Here is a 17,871-nt window from a genome sequence, read left to right as displayed (position 1 = left end):
GTAAAAACACTTTGGAATGGTCGAGAGTCACTTTTTTTTTAAGTTCTTTACTTTACTCTTGAGGAGAATACATAATTTTTGAAAACACAGAACAGTAATTAAACTGATGACCAAATATATCTGGCTCTAGAAAAATGCTAGTCTATTATACTACAAATAAGATCATAAATAGAATAATTGAAATTAAAGCAAACTAAAAGATTGTCAAAATAACGAAAACATAATTTAAGTGCAAAATCCATGAGTCCATGAGTGCCAATCTCATTTAACCATAAAAAAGGTTACTTTGGTCTTCACAGGATTGAATATTATGAAAAACCCATCCAATGCAGGTAAATAGTTGTACAGTTTATTGATCCCAATAATAGGAAAAATAAATTTATTCAAATATCGTTAAATTAATTTATCGTAAGTGTTGTTATTATTTGAACTATTATTACTTTAACTCTCATTATCTCTTTAATTGTAATTTTTACTACCAATATTACTAGTATTGATACTATTGGCAGGGTAGCTAGCTGGTCTAGTGGTAGAGCGTGTGGCTTTGGAGTCAAATCCAAGGTCCCGGGTTTAAATACCACCAACCACGATGGTGCTGCAACCCTCTAGGACTAGCCTAAAGTAATGTGTAAAGCGGTTCCGGATGAAACATTATTGACACTTTTCGATATGTTACCTTTAACTTTTGTATTTGAATATAAATAAAGGGTCTGGGCTCCAGTAACCACAACGGGATCTGTCTACCAAATACCCTTTCACAACTGATGTCCATAAAAATATAACGATTCGACTAAAGTAACTTGTGTAAAATTGTTATTGTTTTCGTTATTTTGTTTAAGAAATCTTCTAGGGTACTCGCACCACATTGCCAATACTTCTTCATTGCAACATAACCTTCCACCACAGTAGATATAATGAACTTGACAAATTCTACATTTATAGTGGAGCAAGATATTAAAAAAAGTTAATTTCAAAAGTTTTAAATGTTTAACATCAACTATAAGTATTTTAATCTTCACGAAGAACTGGTAATATAGGGTTCAATGCATGTTAAAATAAACATAACCTTCAGTTTTTGTTATGTGTCTGACGATGCCAGCATAGCGAAAGGCCTCATAAAATAAAACTACTAAAATTTCGGTGAAGTGTTTATTTCAAAATGTTATAAGTATTTTATTTCAACCCTATGGTACTAAAATTCGCAAACTCCCTAAGTAACTAATGTTGATCTGCGGATTGCACAAAACTAAATTATAATAATTTAAGGCAATTTGTAGCCGTAAATAACACGATGATTTCAATTTCTTTAGAGTAATTTACGAAAACGATTGGCAGAGCTATTTATGGGTATTTTATTTGTACAGTTTTACTAATTCTTTGTATAAAATCAATAGAAGTTGTGGTGAACGGGTAACTTCATGAAGGGAACGTGAACATTAATGTCTTCGTTGTCAACAAATATGACACTCAACTTGAGCACAACTGAGAAGACATGTGTATAGTTATTCTCATTGATAGATAGTTTCTCATTGATAGATAGACTATTAGATTAAATTCAAAACCTAGTCATTGTACAAGTTTACTTCAGTAACTCTAAAACCTCCGAAGATATTAGTGGATGGTCATCCAAGTGGTGTAATTAAAGCGACCTTTATATTCCCCTCATTTTAATTTGTTATAATATCTCTTACTCATTTCGCTTCTCAATAAAAGTCCATAGGCCCACGTACAAACTTAAACGAAGCTATAAAGATGTAATGGGGTTTGCTTAGAAGAAGTAATTGCTTTGATTTTCTACAAGTATTCATGCTATAAACGAACGTTAGGTGCATTAATAAGTAATAGTTTTACACAGTTATCTGAAATGCATAGTTGATAGCAGCGTAGCATTAAAATTTGTATAGATTTTAATGATGAATAAAAATAAATAATACTCTGATGTTAAAATATTCCATTTAGTATTAAAACTTCTTCTGGACTGCTACCAACAAAGCGAAAAAGAACCATATTTTATGAAAAAGAAGAGACAATTTATACAGAGAAAACAGTTTTAAATTTAGTTCGGGACTTCATATTGAAGAGAATCAGTTTTGAAACCTCAACTCGTCAAGAATTCAGAGGCATCCACTCGGTCATAAAATGATTTAAGTTTCAGACGTCTTTAAATGAATAAAGAAAAATACATTTTTGTCTACTTTATGAGGTATTTCTTGCCTGTAAAAACGTTCTTATTACTCTCTTATATTTTAAAATATCACTGACATAGTACAAGTTTAATTTATGAAATTATTGACCGTTAAGCTAAATTTAGTAAAAAAAATAAATTTTATGGAAACCCGTTCATAAATCAATTAATTATCATTAAGTGTTCTGAAAAGATGATATACTTCTATAATTTCTTTATTGGGGTGATTTCTGCACCTTCATTATTCAGGGAATGTGTTATTAGTTAATTACCAAATAAGTAATTTTGTATCTGTACTATAGTGTTATACGAAAAACTAATGATAGTATAACTTAGCAACTATGTGTATGATAGGCCTAAATAATATATTAATCCCAATTATTTTTCCTTTTTTGGCATTTATTTTTTAATGTTTTCTTGCTATAACGACTGGGCTGTAGTGTAATACTTTCTATATATTTTAGACACTGGGAAACATCACTCCAAAACCTCTATTTCTATGTTTAGGAATCCAATGAATATTTCCTAAATCTTTCTTAAGAGAATTATTTCTCGATTTACTAAATAGGAGGAGAAAGACAAAACCGTCAATAAAATTCAGGCCTAAATGTCAACCTATAAGAGAATCCCTTTAGCAGATTTCATGACTCTTAATTTAAGATAAAGTTTCAACTCCCGAATTGTTCATGGGTTTTACACCATCGTCCTATTTCACCGAGTGTATTTGATTATCAACAATTTGTTGAATGCAACTTAGACAGTTATAACACGTCGACGGTATATTTCGATACAAACCGTGTCCTATCTGGGGTAATGGTATATTCGATTTGCTATGGCGAGATGAGGTAGGCGGTAAGGGTGTTAGAGCAGCACTGATCACAGTCTTGTAGAACGAAAAACCCTCAAATAATCCCTCTTGTTTCGAAATCTCAGTCGTTCGCGCCAAGTGGCAGATTTCATTTTCACGACTTCTATTGTTCACGCTCTCAATGTCATTGTGCTTACAAAAACAATAAGGGCTATTTTAGTAGCGGTTTTTTAAGTATGTAGATCATTCATTTGACCACTAATAGCCCAACAATGTATTGAGCCCAATCTTGATAATAGTACTGTTTATAAAATGTGACACTTCAACGTTGTTCCATGCTAAAATAAAATCAATGATTTTAGCTCCTGAGTTGTAATGCATCTGAAAGGTAGGCTTAACCTTCGTCAATCAGCTCAAAAGTTGTAATTGTTGTTACGTCCGTTTCTACATCACAATGCCATCGCCAGACACATGCAGACATTGGCTGAAGCAGCATAACACGCACGAATATTTACATCCAGTCTGTGTCTTACTCGGATCATGACAATGTCAACCTGTTAATTGTTTAAATGTTGTAAATAGTTACAACTTGAGCTGATTGACGAAGGTAAAGCCTGCATTTTAGCTTGTTGATTTGTTGGAAAGAGAAAAAAAGCTAATGACTCAAAATTAGAGATCGGCTGACAGTTTGCATTGCTCTTGAATAAATTACGTTTTTGTTTTCAGTTTTATACGATACAAATAAAAGAGTTATAAATAAAGGAAAGCTATTTTGAAACTGAAGCGATGTATAACTGATACTTAAGGTATTATGAATGAGTAACACTGAATGAGGAATCAGTGAATGACACTGAGGTTGATCCTTAATCATCGTATTCACTTACTTTAATAAACCTACGAGTAAGTTGGTTAGGTGCTATTTTGACACACACTTTAATTTTATTGATTTATGTTGGTAAAAGCCTGTTAAAAAGAATTTGACACAACATCACTTTCAAAGGGCGTACAAACCTTTCACAGACGTTTGCAGTGTTAAGTCACTTATAAAATCTTGAACTGTTCCTAAATGGAAATGTATACCAAATACAGTTTAAATTTTAATTTTAACAACGTTAACTAATTATTTGTTAATATTTCCTTTTCAAATGCTACTTTTTGCCGACAACAAGAGGATACCTGGTTGAAGCAAACCGGTTCCTTGACTATTTATGATGGTCAATATTGGGGTTATAGAATACGGCGGGCATATAGAATACGGCGGGGCTATAAATACATCGGGGCTATAGAATACATCGGGGATATAGAATACATCGGCCGGCTATAGAATACATCGGGGCTATAGAATACATCGGGGATATAGAATACATCGGCCGGCTATAGAATACATCGGGGCTATAGAATACATCGGGGATATAGAATACATCGGGGTTATAGAATACATCGGGATATAGATCACTTACATTCTTTATTGGGACAAGCTTCTAGAGCTGTTTGATATAACAATGTACACTAGTGTACATGTTGCTCGAATTCGAGCAATTGCAGAGTATTACAGCAATTCAAAACGAATAACAGTCATATTAACAATGAGTTTAAAAGAGTCAACTCAAAGATTACCGGTCGGTGTGTAATTTAGACCGTGTTTATCTTCGTTATTGATAAACCTAAAGCATCCCGGCCGCGTTTCTCCTTCTCAAAATGTCTCGCTGTACATGCAACACAGGTCATTGATAGAGGGCCAATTGAGAACGAAAAGTTGTTTTGGGGTAGTGTTAGGGCGCATTTGTAACCTAATAGTTGAGGTTGCCCAGGGTCAGGTGCTGACTGTGACTGTGGTTACGCGCCACTGTTCTGTAGCTGAGGTTGTTATCACGATTACGCCTCCTGACTATGTTTCGTTGTCATCGCGTCGGAGGCATTTTAAAGAAAAAAAAAACAACAAAAAACATATTATAGCCACACAAAACAACGATAAATACACAAATTTAAGATACAACCATACTAACACGATCCGTCTTGGGGGTTATGTTTACACAAACTCAAATAGTAAATAAATGTACTCAATGCGTTTCATTGAATTGAAAAATAAATAACAGCAATTAAACTATACAGCTGATCAAAATGTAAACAATTATGTTCTTCATAAGGATAACATGGGAACTTTCAAAGCCACTGGGGGCAGAGCCCAAGGGACTTTTTCGAAAATGTAAGGCTAGTTTGCAAATCTACGCGACACGCTCTTTCCAATGAGACGTCAATGGATAAAATCGGTTAAGAAATGGCGGAGGAGTTCAACCGACAAAGTTTCATGTGGCGTATTAATTGTATAGATAGATTTTTCCGTCACATCTCTGACTCTTCCTTGTAGTGTGTGACCCGGGTTTCGGCTTCTTAAAGCCATCACGCCAGTGGCTAAAAATTACTCAGACAATTTACACAGAAAGAACTCCAAACAAAGCATTGAAACACGGCGCACCACATGTCTTAACACCAGTTAACACTGGCAATACCGACCAACGGGAATGTTTCGCAACACTTCGACGAGTCAACCAAAGCCTAAGTGATAAATGTGGCGACGGATTTTGTATGTACACCCAATTGAAACGTAATTTGTATCTACGTTCCTCACTATACATTAAGCTAGGCTAAATAAGGTATGCAAGACATAAATAAATATTTAATGGAAAACCCTTTTATTTATATTGACCAGCTATAATAGCTTATTAACAATATACAAGTGTTCCAAAATAAATAATTCAAATAATAAAAAATAATCAAATACTGTCAGATTATTGAAGTTGAGTATGATGACGTGACTCTGTCAACAAGATGCATCGGCAAGCAACTCTAGTTTGAGCGTGAATCAATAATTAATTTGCCAAGTCGTCATCAAGTTTGGGAGGTAAATGCCTCATTAGTAGTGGCTCGAACTTGTGTAACTCGTGGGTCTAAATCGAAATTAGCACAAGCCACAGTGTTGCAGGATTTCCCGCAAACACTTCGATATATTGTTCCGGATAACGAGTTTTGCCACAATAACCTCTAAGACACATATAATGTTTACAAATTATATGTCTTATGAAAAACTCTGCAGTAAGTTAGGTGAAATTTGAAAAAATACAATCTAAACACACATGATAAATGTATGAATATTTTTGTTACACATCCGTTGTTGGTATGTAGTTTTGTAACGGTAAATGTTTTTGACATTCAGATTGCAATAATAATTTAAATAATTTATTTTAGACTGAAGAATATTCCTTTCAGAAATGAACAGTTGAAATTATGTACCAATTGTTATTTTAAGCTTATCGATACGATATATTCGTTAGTTACATTTACACTATTAATAAACTCGTTTTTGTTATAAGAAGGAAAACAAGGTGGTAAGAGCTTGTCCCAGAGGCCTGGAACCAAATCCACCAGGGGTTCGGAACCCACATTAGCTGTCCGGACAACTACCAGTAGATTCCCTCCAAAACAGCGATTCAATAATTTTCTATACCAGAAAGTGGCGTCAATTATGATTAGTAAGTAGTTAAATTTATTGTTTAAACACTTAACTGCACATATGGAGGTATACTCACACTTTATACTTTAATAAAGCGAGCTGTGTTGCTACCAACACAACATACTTAGGTGGTTTTAGACGGCTCCATTTAACATGTATAAAGTGAACTCTCTTTTCCTATGAGGGTAACACTTTATAGGACCTTTTGGTTGTTTCTATTTAATTTGTTAAGAAAAAAATAACTTTTCTTCTTTTTGTCCACACCAGTAGAATTTTTAGAGGATGTATTGTAGAAAGAAATAGAATATTTAATCGCTTTTAGGGAAAGCGTAGATTTGGTCTCTCTCGCACCGAAGTTAGAGGCGTTATCACTAGACTAGTAAGAAACCCAGCTTTTTCCACTAAACAAGTTGAGGACTACCAACATTTTGAATGCAATAATAGTATGTGAGCACCGCTGATTTTTAATGCTCTAGAGCTCAAAATAATGTACTTGTAACAAATGTAAAACAACCCACTACCACATTCCCTGTAAATTGACCAACAAACCGAGGCAAAACATGTAAACATCTCTTTTGACAATATTTTTGTAATTCAGATGCGGCGCTTTTGGACCACGTAAAGTGATTTGTTTACTCACTCTTTTCCCATCTCCCTCAGGAATTTGCTGGTCTTGATGGTGGGGACGCTGCACCACACAGAATCCTGAAAACAACATTTATAGTGTATTTTTTCTATATTATCCACAATACAAATCCGTTAAATGGTTGTATATTTCTATTCTGACTATAAACAATTTTTAATGGTACAAATATTCATAACAACCTTCATGTGAATATTGCACTTAATTTGTTTTTAAAATAAGCATTTTTTCTCTCAAAACAATCTCGATGTTTACAAAAGCTGGTTATAAGGTAAGGATTGATTAAAAGTGGCGTTTATTGTTGTTTAGATAAGTTTAGTTACTGGTTAAAAGCATAAAAGATGTTGTTTTAAATTAAATATCCACAACACGAAGCAAAGAATTTTCCGTACTTAACCAATGTTGATGCCAAGCAGGAAACTCAATAACGTAAAAAAATCAAATAAAATTTGTTAACGTATACCTGTATAAGGACAAAAACACAATATATATATATATTTGGCAATTTTACTGTCATAAACTGTATTTTATAATTCATAAGACGTGTTAAAAGTAGGAAAATATGTGAGTAAATTTGAAGATGTTTTATATTTTTTGGTTTTGGGGTCAAATGTAGGGTCGCCGGAAGACTGCCCCCCGGAAAACTACCCCCCCCAAGCAGGTTCCTACGTCATATTGACGTCAGAGACCGTGGGGGCAGTTTTCCAGTCACGGACACTCAAATTTAGTTGTCAAACAGTTCTAATCTAACCTAACCTAACCAACCAAACTTGCTGTAACATTTCGAAAATCGAACATGTTTTATATTCACCACATGCATTTTCTATTATCCAACGGAATTACTCGAATTAAAATTAAAATTACATAGCATGATTTGTCTAGTGGGTGTAGTATTCCAGTCGCGGACACGGCTTCCATATTGGTTAGTTAGCAGATTTTGTGACGTCACGTTTCACCTCGGGGGTAGTTTTCCGGGGGATAGTATTCCGCATCCCCCAAATGTACTTTTAATAATTTGTCTCACCTTTCAAACGCAAAATAAATAGTATATGCATCCCATTTTACGATGCTTTATAGTTTTCCTTGAAAGTTGCGTTCATCTGTAAGATGTAAAATTATCACAATTATTTCTTCAAATAATAATAAATCAATAATTTGTCACAGTTAGTTTTGCAAATTCGTTTTGGAATAACTGATAGATTTTATAACCAGTATTTTAAGTACAGCTATGTGGTATCTCTCCATGTAATATTGACATTATATACGAGTTGTGATACAAAAACTAACTTAAAGCAAAACCAATTCTCTGATTGAAGAGGTTATTTGACAGTAAACTGATATCGTCTCCGGACAGTGGAGGATTTTTTTTATTTGATTCACATTTATTTATAATAATGATTATACGATGCAACTTTACTTGAGCTAAAAAAGACAGTTTACATTTTGCTGAAATCTAACATAATGTAATTAGTTTGTTGATAGTTCACTTTCAGACATGTATGTGTAGTTGGTTCAACATCAATATAAACTTAAATCTTCTAATTTCTTCGATTAGTTGACCATTTACAACCATTTATACACAACTTTAACGGAAATGTTTAGAAGTCAATATAAACAAATTCTTAGGTTGAGTTTATTTTGAACCTTAAAAGAGCTAATCTAGGTGGTTAGAGTTCCTATTTGATGTCAAATATGTTTACTGTTTAGGTAGCCGCCTCAACAACAAAATATTCCGCACTTTTTGTCAACACAGTTCCGTACCATACATACGCCAAACCTTTTGCCAAGGGATCATAAGATTATTATGTAGAACATTTGTGTACCTAAAGAAATACCACGATACAAATTTTGTCATATGGGCTACAATTTTACTGTCATAGACATAAGACAAGCTTAACTGCATGGGAAAAATGAGTAATGATGCCTTTATTAAAACAATATTTTTTTTTTTTTTTAGGGTGAGGAGGGAAAATGCTTTTACGCACACAGGTAGCCAGCCTGTAGTGTGAGACTCCTGAGTTTATCACAGACTACTCACTAAAAAACCCCCTCTACTCTGTTGGACACAGACCTGGAATTGTTTGTCACATTACTTCAAGTCAGGCCAACATGTGACCTAAGCCCACAGGGCTCGCACCGTTTCTGGCATTATTTATTTTTTGACCTACACCGCATCCCGGTCGAGGTCAAGCTTCTTGGCGCGGAGAACACCCTGGATGTAAAGTGACACACAGGTCCAATTGTCCTCACCCTCCATCATCATCGGTATGACCGTGTCCACCGACAGCAGTCCTACGAACTGTTGAGCCTCTAGGCGGGGCCTTTCCCAATGCTGGCAGTGGAAGAAAGTGTGTTCCACGTCATCGGGAATGCCTGGGCAGTATATGCAATCGGGTGACACGGCTATGCCCATCCTGAACAAGTACGACCGGAAAAAGCCGTGACCCGTCAGAAATTGGGTGAGGTAGAAGTTCACCTCTCCGCACCGCCGATTAACCCAAGGTTGGACCTGTTGTATCAGTCGCCTGGTCCAGAGCCCCCTTGTCTCCTGTTCCCAGCTCTCCTGCCACAGCTGGAAGGTCCGGGTGCGTTCCTCAATACTTGCCTGGTCCTCCCCACGGCGCTGATAAATTGCCTTCCTCTCCGCCGCCAAAAGTTTGACGGGGATGACTCCAGCAACCACCAGGACGGCGGGTTCGGACACAGTTCGATAGGCAGATGCTACCCTTAGTGCTGCCTGACGCTGCACTCGGGCGAGCCGCATCCTATATACCTCCTTATTGAGAGCGTCTGCCCAGACCTCCGCACCGTACAGGAGCACTGACTGGACCGCAGACATCAACAGCCTTCTGCGGCTGGACCGTGGACCTCCGACATTGGCCATTAACCGACTAAGGGAAGAAACCATTTTAGCGGCTTTGTCCGCCGTACGGGTGATCTGGTCTCGCCAGCTGAGCTTGCTGTCCACCATGACCCCAAGGTACTTTGCGGCACGAGTGGTTTGGACTTCAACGTTCCCCACCATCAAAGGCACGATGGTGTCAATCCTCTTTTTAGTCAGAATGACAATCTCAGTTTTGCTCAGAGCGAGCGAGAGACCATGTTCTGCCATCCATGCGTTAATGGTTCGCATGACTCGATTTAGTTTCAGCTGGGCAAGCTCAATGCTACGTGCAGCTATTAAAGCCGCAACGTCATCTGCATACCCAACTAGGACAGTTTCCTCAGGCATCTCGGATCTCAAGAGGCTGTCGTAGGCGACGTTCCAGAGGTCCGGGCCCAGTATGGATCCTTGAGCAGCACCAGAAGTTACATCCATCGTCCTGGAGCCTTCTGTAGTGTCGTAAATGATGAGGCGGTACCGGAGGTAGTCCTCTATCATGCGCATGAGGTATGCCGGGACGTGGAAAGTGTTCTCCAGTGCGTCGAGCATATCGCACCACCTCGCGGAATTAAATGCGTTTCGCACATCAAGTGTTACAAGCAGCACAACCCGACGAGAATAGTTGTTAAACTCCTCAGCTCTCATTACGGCTCGCTTTACCTCCTCAATAGCGTCAACCGTTGACCGTCCCTTCCTGAAACCGTACTGACGAGGGGATAGATTCCCTGCAGCAACCACGGCTGAATTCAGTCGGGAACGGATCAACTTTTCCAAGACTTTCCCAGCAGTGTCCAACATACAGAGAGGTCTGTAAGAGGAGGGTAGGTCTGGGTTTCCTTTTCCCTTCCCCACGAGCACAAGCCTAGCTGTTTTCCAGCAGAAGGGAAACTTCCCCTCGGCCAGACAGGCATTGTACGTGCTCAAAAGGATTTGTGGGTTTATTGAAAAGACTTTCTTCAGGGCCTCACCAGGTACCCCATCCGGTCCAGGAGCCTTGTTGTTCTTCAGGGACAGAACGGCCGCCTCCAACTCCTCGAGACTGAAAAGCGGTACGTCGTCCACCCTTCCGAACTCCCGCAATGGGCGCAGTGTGTGAGTCGGGAAAAGGGACTTTACGATCCTCTCCATAGAGGCCCCGTCCATAACGGAAGGTGGAGAGCGGGTGCCAAGCTTCTTGGTTACTATCTTGTAACCAAGGCCCCACGGATCGGAATCGACATCGTCCCTTAATTTCTCCCAGCAACTGCGTTTGCTCCGGTTAATGGCCCGGCGAAGAGACTTCCTAGCCACCTTGTAAGCGTCAGACTTAAGACGTCTATCTTCAGGTTCTCTGGCCCTGGTAGCAAGACGTCTGGCTCTCAATGCTGCCCGTCGTAGTTCTGCGATCTCGGTTGTCCACCAGTACACAGGTCGCTTATCGCACCGGGATCTCCTGCGAGGCATTGACTCTTCGCAGGCCGAGACTATCAGCCTCATCAATGATGTAACTGATGTCTCTGCGTGAGCCACGCCAGATGCAGCAGGTACCACTGGCTCTCCCCGTAGTATGACTTCGGTGAATTTGGCCACGTCCAGCTTTTTGGTGTTCCACCGAACGGGCACCTGCCGAGACACGGTAGCTTGTCTCTGATGACTATCCATGACATCAAAAATGATGTACTGGTGGTCACTGGCCGTATAATCCTCTAGGACTCTCCAGGCTCGTATCCTCGGCAAGAGGGACTCAGATGCAAGCGTGATGTCTGGGATCGTTCCCCTCATTCCGGGACGCTGGAAAGTTGGCGTGTTGCCCTCGTTTATGACAACAAGTCCAGCCCTGGCAGCAAAGTCCAGGATGTACTTCCCCCGGGAATTAGTGAGAGTCATTCCCCACTCGATAGCCCTAGCATTGAAATCCCCCGCCACGACAACGTGCCCGGCGGTATCGCGCACGCTCTCTTCCAGGCGGTCTATCTTTCCACGAAAGTCACGGATAGCCTCGTTGGGGGTGAGGTATACACTAAAGTAAGTGACATCCCCGCACCGGACCCAAACGAATCCTCGGCCCTTCGCGTGACTCCTTACCTGCACTTTAGCTGTATTACGAACCCAGAACGCAGCAGTACCAAGTGTATCGGGAAACCAAAGAGATGGGTCCCTGTCCCGGTACTGGTACTGTTCGCTGACCAAGAGCGCGTCAACACCGTGTTCGAGGGCAAGCTGACTGAGAAGCGCGTCAGCCGTCCTGGATCGATCTACATTGCACTGGAGGATCCTTATCTTCGTGGTTGGGCTTTCGCTTGTTGTAGTGCGCCTTTAAATGCACTGCACTGCCCAGACCCAGCTATATGTTTAGCGTTTTTATCATTGAGGCCTTTCTCCTTACAGAGGAAACAGGTCTCAACTTTACAGTCCCTACGAGTGTGACCCACCTCCCCGCATCGAAGGCAGTTCTTGCCTCGGTCGGGCCCTTCGCAGTTTCGGGAGGAATGGCCGAAATCAAGGCATTTAAAACACCTCGTTACTTCCACCCTCCGTCTCAACCTGCAATTAACCCATCCAACCCTCAAATGCTGGAGTGCCAAAACCTTACTGGCGTTTGCGTCTGCCATTTCGGCGACCGCCATCCGCTGTTGACTCCGGTTTGGTTTCGTGAGCCACACCCTCAGACTAGCCGTTTGTCCGGCAAGCTCGGGGACAGCTTTTTTTAGGGCATCAATGACGTCATCCTCCGTTGACACACAATCCATATCCCGAACCTCGACGGACGTCTTGGGTTCGAGAGCACGAACGGTGCCCTGACCTTCCACAGCTGCCTTTAGTTCGGCAGCAAAGGCGGCTTTATCTTTAGACTTACCCAGTTCGAGGAGGACGTCCCCGTCCCGGGTTTGTCTAATCGACCGTACAACCGTGTCGGTTTGCTCTGGCTTAGCCTTGGCCTTGATAACACCCAAGACTTCGGCGAATGATCTTCCCTCCAAAGGCTTGACCAAAATTGCCTCAGTCCTGGGCTTTTTGGGCCGCGACTTTTTAGCGAGTGCCGAGCCAGGCACAGCTTGGGCCACGCCGGTCGACTGCGCCCTCACTGCCACATATGTCTTGGAGCCGACTTCCACGTGCCTCAATTTCCTCTTCTCCTTTTTCGTAAGGCGCTTTTCCCACACAGTCCCAGATGGTGTTTCTACGACTGACCCCTTTCGGGAGCTACCCTCAATGGGTGTCGCAGGTTGCTGTGGCTGTTGAGGTTTCGCTGGAGCGGCAACTACGTCAGAGAAGGACCTAGAAGTCTGGGTCGCCTTGACCTTAACTTTAGGCTTTGCATTAAAACAATAATTACACATAATTCATTTAATAAGGATTTTTAAACTGACCCTGGGGTTACCATCGGTAAGTAAACTCTTTATAACATTTCAAGAGATACAAAATGTTAGTTCTAAATGTGATAATTGTAGGTATATTAGTTTGTCTAAAGTAATAAAGAGGTCGTGAAGTTTAATTTTGATATTCTATGGCAGGCGAACATAGCTGGGAGATATCAAATGGAACAAAGTCGTGTTTCTTAATGAATGTATGTTACGGACGTGAATATATGAGACGTAAGGAGTTAAGGCACATATTTTTCTTTCCCTTATCTTATTCTCTAAGCGTTGGTACTTACTCGGAGGTAGGGTAGACTCCGTGGTGATGTACTGCGTGGTCGTTTCCACCGTCGTGGTTGGCGTAGTGGTTGGCAGAGTGGTCGGAGCAGGTGTGGTTGTGGTAGTCGTAGTGGTTGTCGTGGTTGTCGTGGTAGTTGTAGTGGACGGTGGTGGTGGCCTGGTCGCTATAGTCGCTGCTGTCGTCACGGCTGTAGTCATGGTTGTCGTGGTCGGTGCTGGAGTCGTCGTGGTGGCCCGAGCGGTTGTTTTGGTTGTCAGCAAGTTGACGGTGGTTGCCATCGTGGTCGTGGTTGCCAGCGTTGTCGTTACTGACATACTATACTTTACTTTCTTCATGTGAAATTCTCTTTGTGACTCCACTGAAACAGACAAATAACATGGTTGATTATATAAGTTGTTTAGGTTCTTCAGTGCTGTAATTAGTTAAACACATTTTATTCAACTAACTTCATATAAGGAAGTAAAAAAAGTCCTAGAAGGGCTTATGGTTTAACATAAGATTAATCTAAACGTTACAATAAACTAGCCTAGTGTACAAAATATATTGTTTTCGCTCACTGTGATTTTTAACATAGCTCAGTCAAATATAACAATTGCCATTAGGGTGAAATAATTCCCGGAGAGTTGGAATTTTGTTTAAACGTTCCTTTGATTAATTAGAATGATGAAAATTAAGTCCTGATGAGTGGGGATCGAGCTTGACTAAGGGAAGAGCTCTAAATGTGACTTTTTAGTTTTTCGCTTAGTAATGTTAACTTTACTTTTAAATGCAAATTAAACACGATTTTTAAAATATTGTTATTTTCTTGACCCTTTAGCCATAAACGTTTAAGTCCTACGAAAAAATGCATGGCATCTTTTTGTGAGGAATTTTGTCAGCTTTAACTTTTGTACATGACACTTTTCAATATCACTCACAGATTCCGATGTATAAGCGAAAAACTAAAAAGTCACATATATAGAGCCATTCCCTAGGTCAAGCTCGACTCCCACCAGGACTTTTTATTTACTCTAATTCAATGAACAATAGGAACGTTTAAACAAAGTTTCAACAATTATTTCATAAGATTAGTCTAATATAACTGGGCGAACATACATTATTTAATCCAACGTTACGATTACTGCAAGGAATTTTGGAGAAAAAAACTGTCAGCAAGCAGCTTTTTACCAAAACAAAGAAACATTTATAATAACAGTTTTCAGCTTGTTGTAAAGTCAAATATTGCAATAACGAGGAGAATAGATTTTAAGTTAATTTTTTGTTAAGTTTCAAGCATTAATGATAATCGTAGTTGAAACAAAATTCTTGTGGCTTAAACCTTTTGTAAATCATACATGCATTTCCTAAACTAATAGGCCTAATTTTAAGGATAGCCTGAACATATAAAAAATCTATTTAATTAGGTTTTTATATATTTACGAAATTGTATAATACATTCTGACTTTATGCTAATACGATGAGGAAAATGAAGAGGGTGTAATTTCTAGGACATAAGGATAAGCCTTTTAAGTTCTCATCCGCTTGGTTATTCTCATGGTCCTTTTCTACTAATCGGAGTTTTCTGCGGAAGGGTCATAGTTGCCCCATGAACTAAGAGGTTGTAACAAGAATATCTATTTCGATAACATACTCACAAAAGTTAATATTTAAATCAGATTCGTAGTGATGAAGCTTAAACGAGTTTAACAGCTTCAAAACCTTTTACTGGAAATGGTCGATGACGAATTAACTTCCAATATTCTGGAGTTTCGATAGAATGATTGAATAATCAACAATCTGTTGGATTGGTTACTCAGAGTCACGCCGTAGTAAATGCTCGTTTGCTATATATTAATATTTTAATCTCGTATCTTAAAATAAGTCTATTTGTGCTCACTAAAAATAAAGTTAGTTTATTAAAAATTATGTAAATTGTTCGTGTTATTGAAGTATGGCAAAGGACTTGATTTATGAGTTAGGCCTTTATCTAAAATAAAAATAAATATTTTTGGACTTAGCACAGAACAGAACTCATATTCAAAACCAAAGTAATGTGGGTTTTCAGTTTTCGTATGGTTTTAGTTATAATGTAACTGAAATTTTACATAAACATATATTTACTGAAATAAAATACCTGAAAAATTCTCGAGACGATCCACAATAAGGAAGTCCGTCGACTATTTAAATCGCTTTCATTTATACAGCACTGGGTTTGTAAATAGCACTTTTTTATAACATTATAAGGTCTGAAAATGCTGGAAAGATAAAATACGGTGGTAGAAAAGTGTTCCTACGCGTCGGCACCGGTTAAATAATTAGCAGGGAGTGTAGGCAATTATGTAATTCTGTCGCTTTGAAAGGCCGGCCTAAATATCTTTTAAAGTATTTAGCTTTCCCGTAAAACCCATTTCCATTAAGTCCTCTCTGTAATACTTAGTCCACAGATTTCAATTCTAAATAATGATTTAAAAGCTTTGTGTACACTTTTTGTGAACATTTCCTGAGATGTTTTAAGATATTTTTTTTTTAAACAATAAGATTAGATAGTTTTAGTGCTGGTGCAAATTATTGTGGATCTGTCACTTTATATGACATGCTCTTAAGTAGAAAATAATAAATAACGTCCTTTATTTGTCCTGACACTGATAATATTTCTAGTTTTATGGTTTGTTTCACTATCAAATCTCATAAAAAGTAAATACCTACGGCGTAATATATTACAAACAAAAATATAATAATGTAAGTACATTATTATATAATTTTTAGTAACGTTATTCCAGTTAAATTTAGTAATAGCATTGACTATTGGATACTGAAGTTTTGTATTATTAAGTAAGTATTAAGTATTAAGTAAGTAAGTATTGTATTATTGTATTAATAGTCAAAGGTAGGCTAACAGTTAAAAGGCTGACATAAAAGCAGTGCCTTTTTCAGAGCAATATTTGTTTGTGAAATAGTGAACACACATTAAAAAGATAAGTATTAGAAATATAAAAGTGTTAAAACATGGAGGATTTATTTGACCTTAAAAAGTGATAATAATTTTATATTTTCTGCGACCCACCTTCTAATTACCTCCGTAATATTAACTCCTCTTACCTCACCCCACCTTTCACTGCCCACATACGTTAGACCTTTCTGGCGTTAACTCACTTATAAATAAATTTAATCTCTGCTTCAGGCCTTAAAAATTACCATGTCATACATTTTAACCTCATCATGTAGGAACTAATTACATACACTGAGTAATAAGATCCTTAAATTTAGCACTTTGCCTTAAAACCATCCTTGACATAGAAAATGTTTTTGTCACTATATTATGCTGTTACTTTCAAACAGAAGGTTATTGTATTATGTTTTGAAGTTTATAATGTAGAAGGCAGTTTCTACATCCATTTTTCTTTTAGAAACAATATAGCATTGCCATTCAATTAATATAATAGTAAAAATATTGAGAATGGAATTGTTTTCATTTGAGATAGAATCTAGTTTTTGCTTATTTTTTGCAAGAAATATCCGCATTTAGTTCCACGCAGACAACACTCTTGAAGATTAACCCAGTCATACTAATACATACAACTAACGTCATACAACTAACGAACCAATTGACAAACTAATACCCGAGTTTCTGAATATTCTTAGTTTAGTTTTTTGTCAGATAAATGTAACGGCATAGTAACAAAGTCTTGTAATCTATTCTGTAAACAGTGATAGCATTAGTAGTTCAGTTGTAAACATGATACGTAGTAATTCGATATGGATTTGTAACAATAATTATAATTATCTGGTTGTTTCTGAACCATATAATATCATTACCAGGTAATTTTAAATTTGATTTTCCTTTTACGATTATGCCTTTTTTGTAAATAAACAGTTTATTTTTTTCGTAAATAAGAAATAGTGTTGAGTCTATACAAAAATAAATAAACATACAGAAACAGTTTAAAATGCAGATATAAATATGGGCTTGGTTTTAGTACACCCTGTTATGAGATGATAATTTAAGGGAAGTGTGTAACAGAAACTTTTTATTTTAAACCCCTTAGGATCATTGGATCAGAGTGTTATTCTTTAATTTCATCAGAATGTGTTAGTTTTATGCGTTTCGTGTATGTACGTATTAATTGCCATGAAACTGAACTTTATAAAGATAGCTTAAGGGGTGTTCGAAAAATAAACATTATAAAGATGAACATGCCACATCACACGAGTAAAATACTTA

The 17,871-nt window shown here is 38.0% G+C and overlaps 1 protein-coding gene across 2 annotated transcripts in view; it reads right to left on the bottom strand.

Moving 5' to 3' along the window:
- Nucleotides 1–17,871, bottom strand: part of LOC128998774 (uncharacterized) — a 159,569-nt gene that overhangs the window by 7,617 nt on the left and 134,081 nt on the right. For both annotated transcript variants that reach the window (XM_054425121.1, XM_054425122.1), the window contains 2 exons: nt 13,669–14,028; nt 7,145–7,209 (listed from right to left, as the gene is read on the bottom strand). In XM_054425121.1, coding sequence (XP_054281096.1) covers nt 7,145–7,209; nt 13,669–14,028 — 425 coding nt within the window. The remainder of the gene's footprint in view (nt 1–7,144; nt 7,210–13,668; nt 14,029–17,871) is intronic.

The sequence above is a fragment of the Macrosteles quadrilineatus genome, unplaced genomic scaffold (genome assembly GCF_028750875.1).
Source record: "Macrosteles quadrilineatus isolate MER2022 unplaced genomic scaffold, UCM_ALF_1.0 Scaffold_7__1_contigs__length_78375512, whole genome shotgun sequence".
NCBI classification, from domain to species: domain Eukaryota; kingdom Metazoa; phylum Arthropoda; class Insecta; order Hemiptera; family Cicadellidae; genus Macrosteles; species Macrosteles quadrilineatus.
The sequence above is the reverse complement of the archived record's forward strand: the minus strand, read 5'-3'. Positions and strand labels throughout refer to the sequence as shown.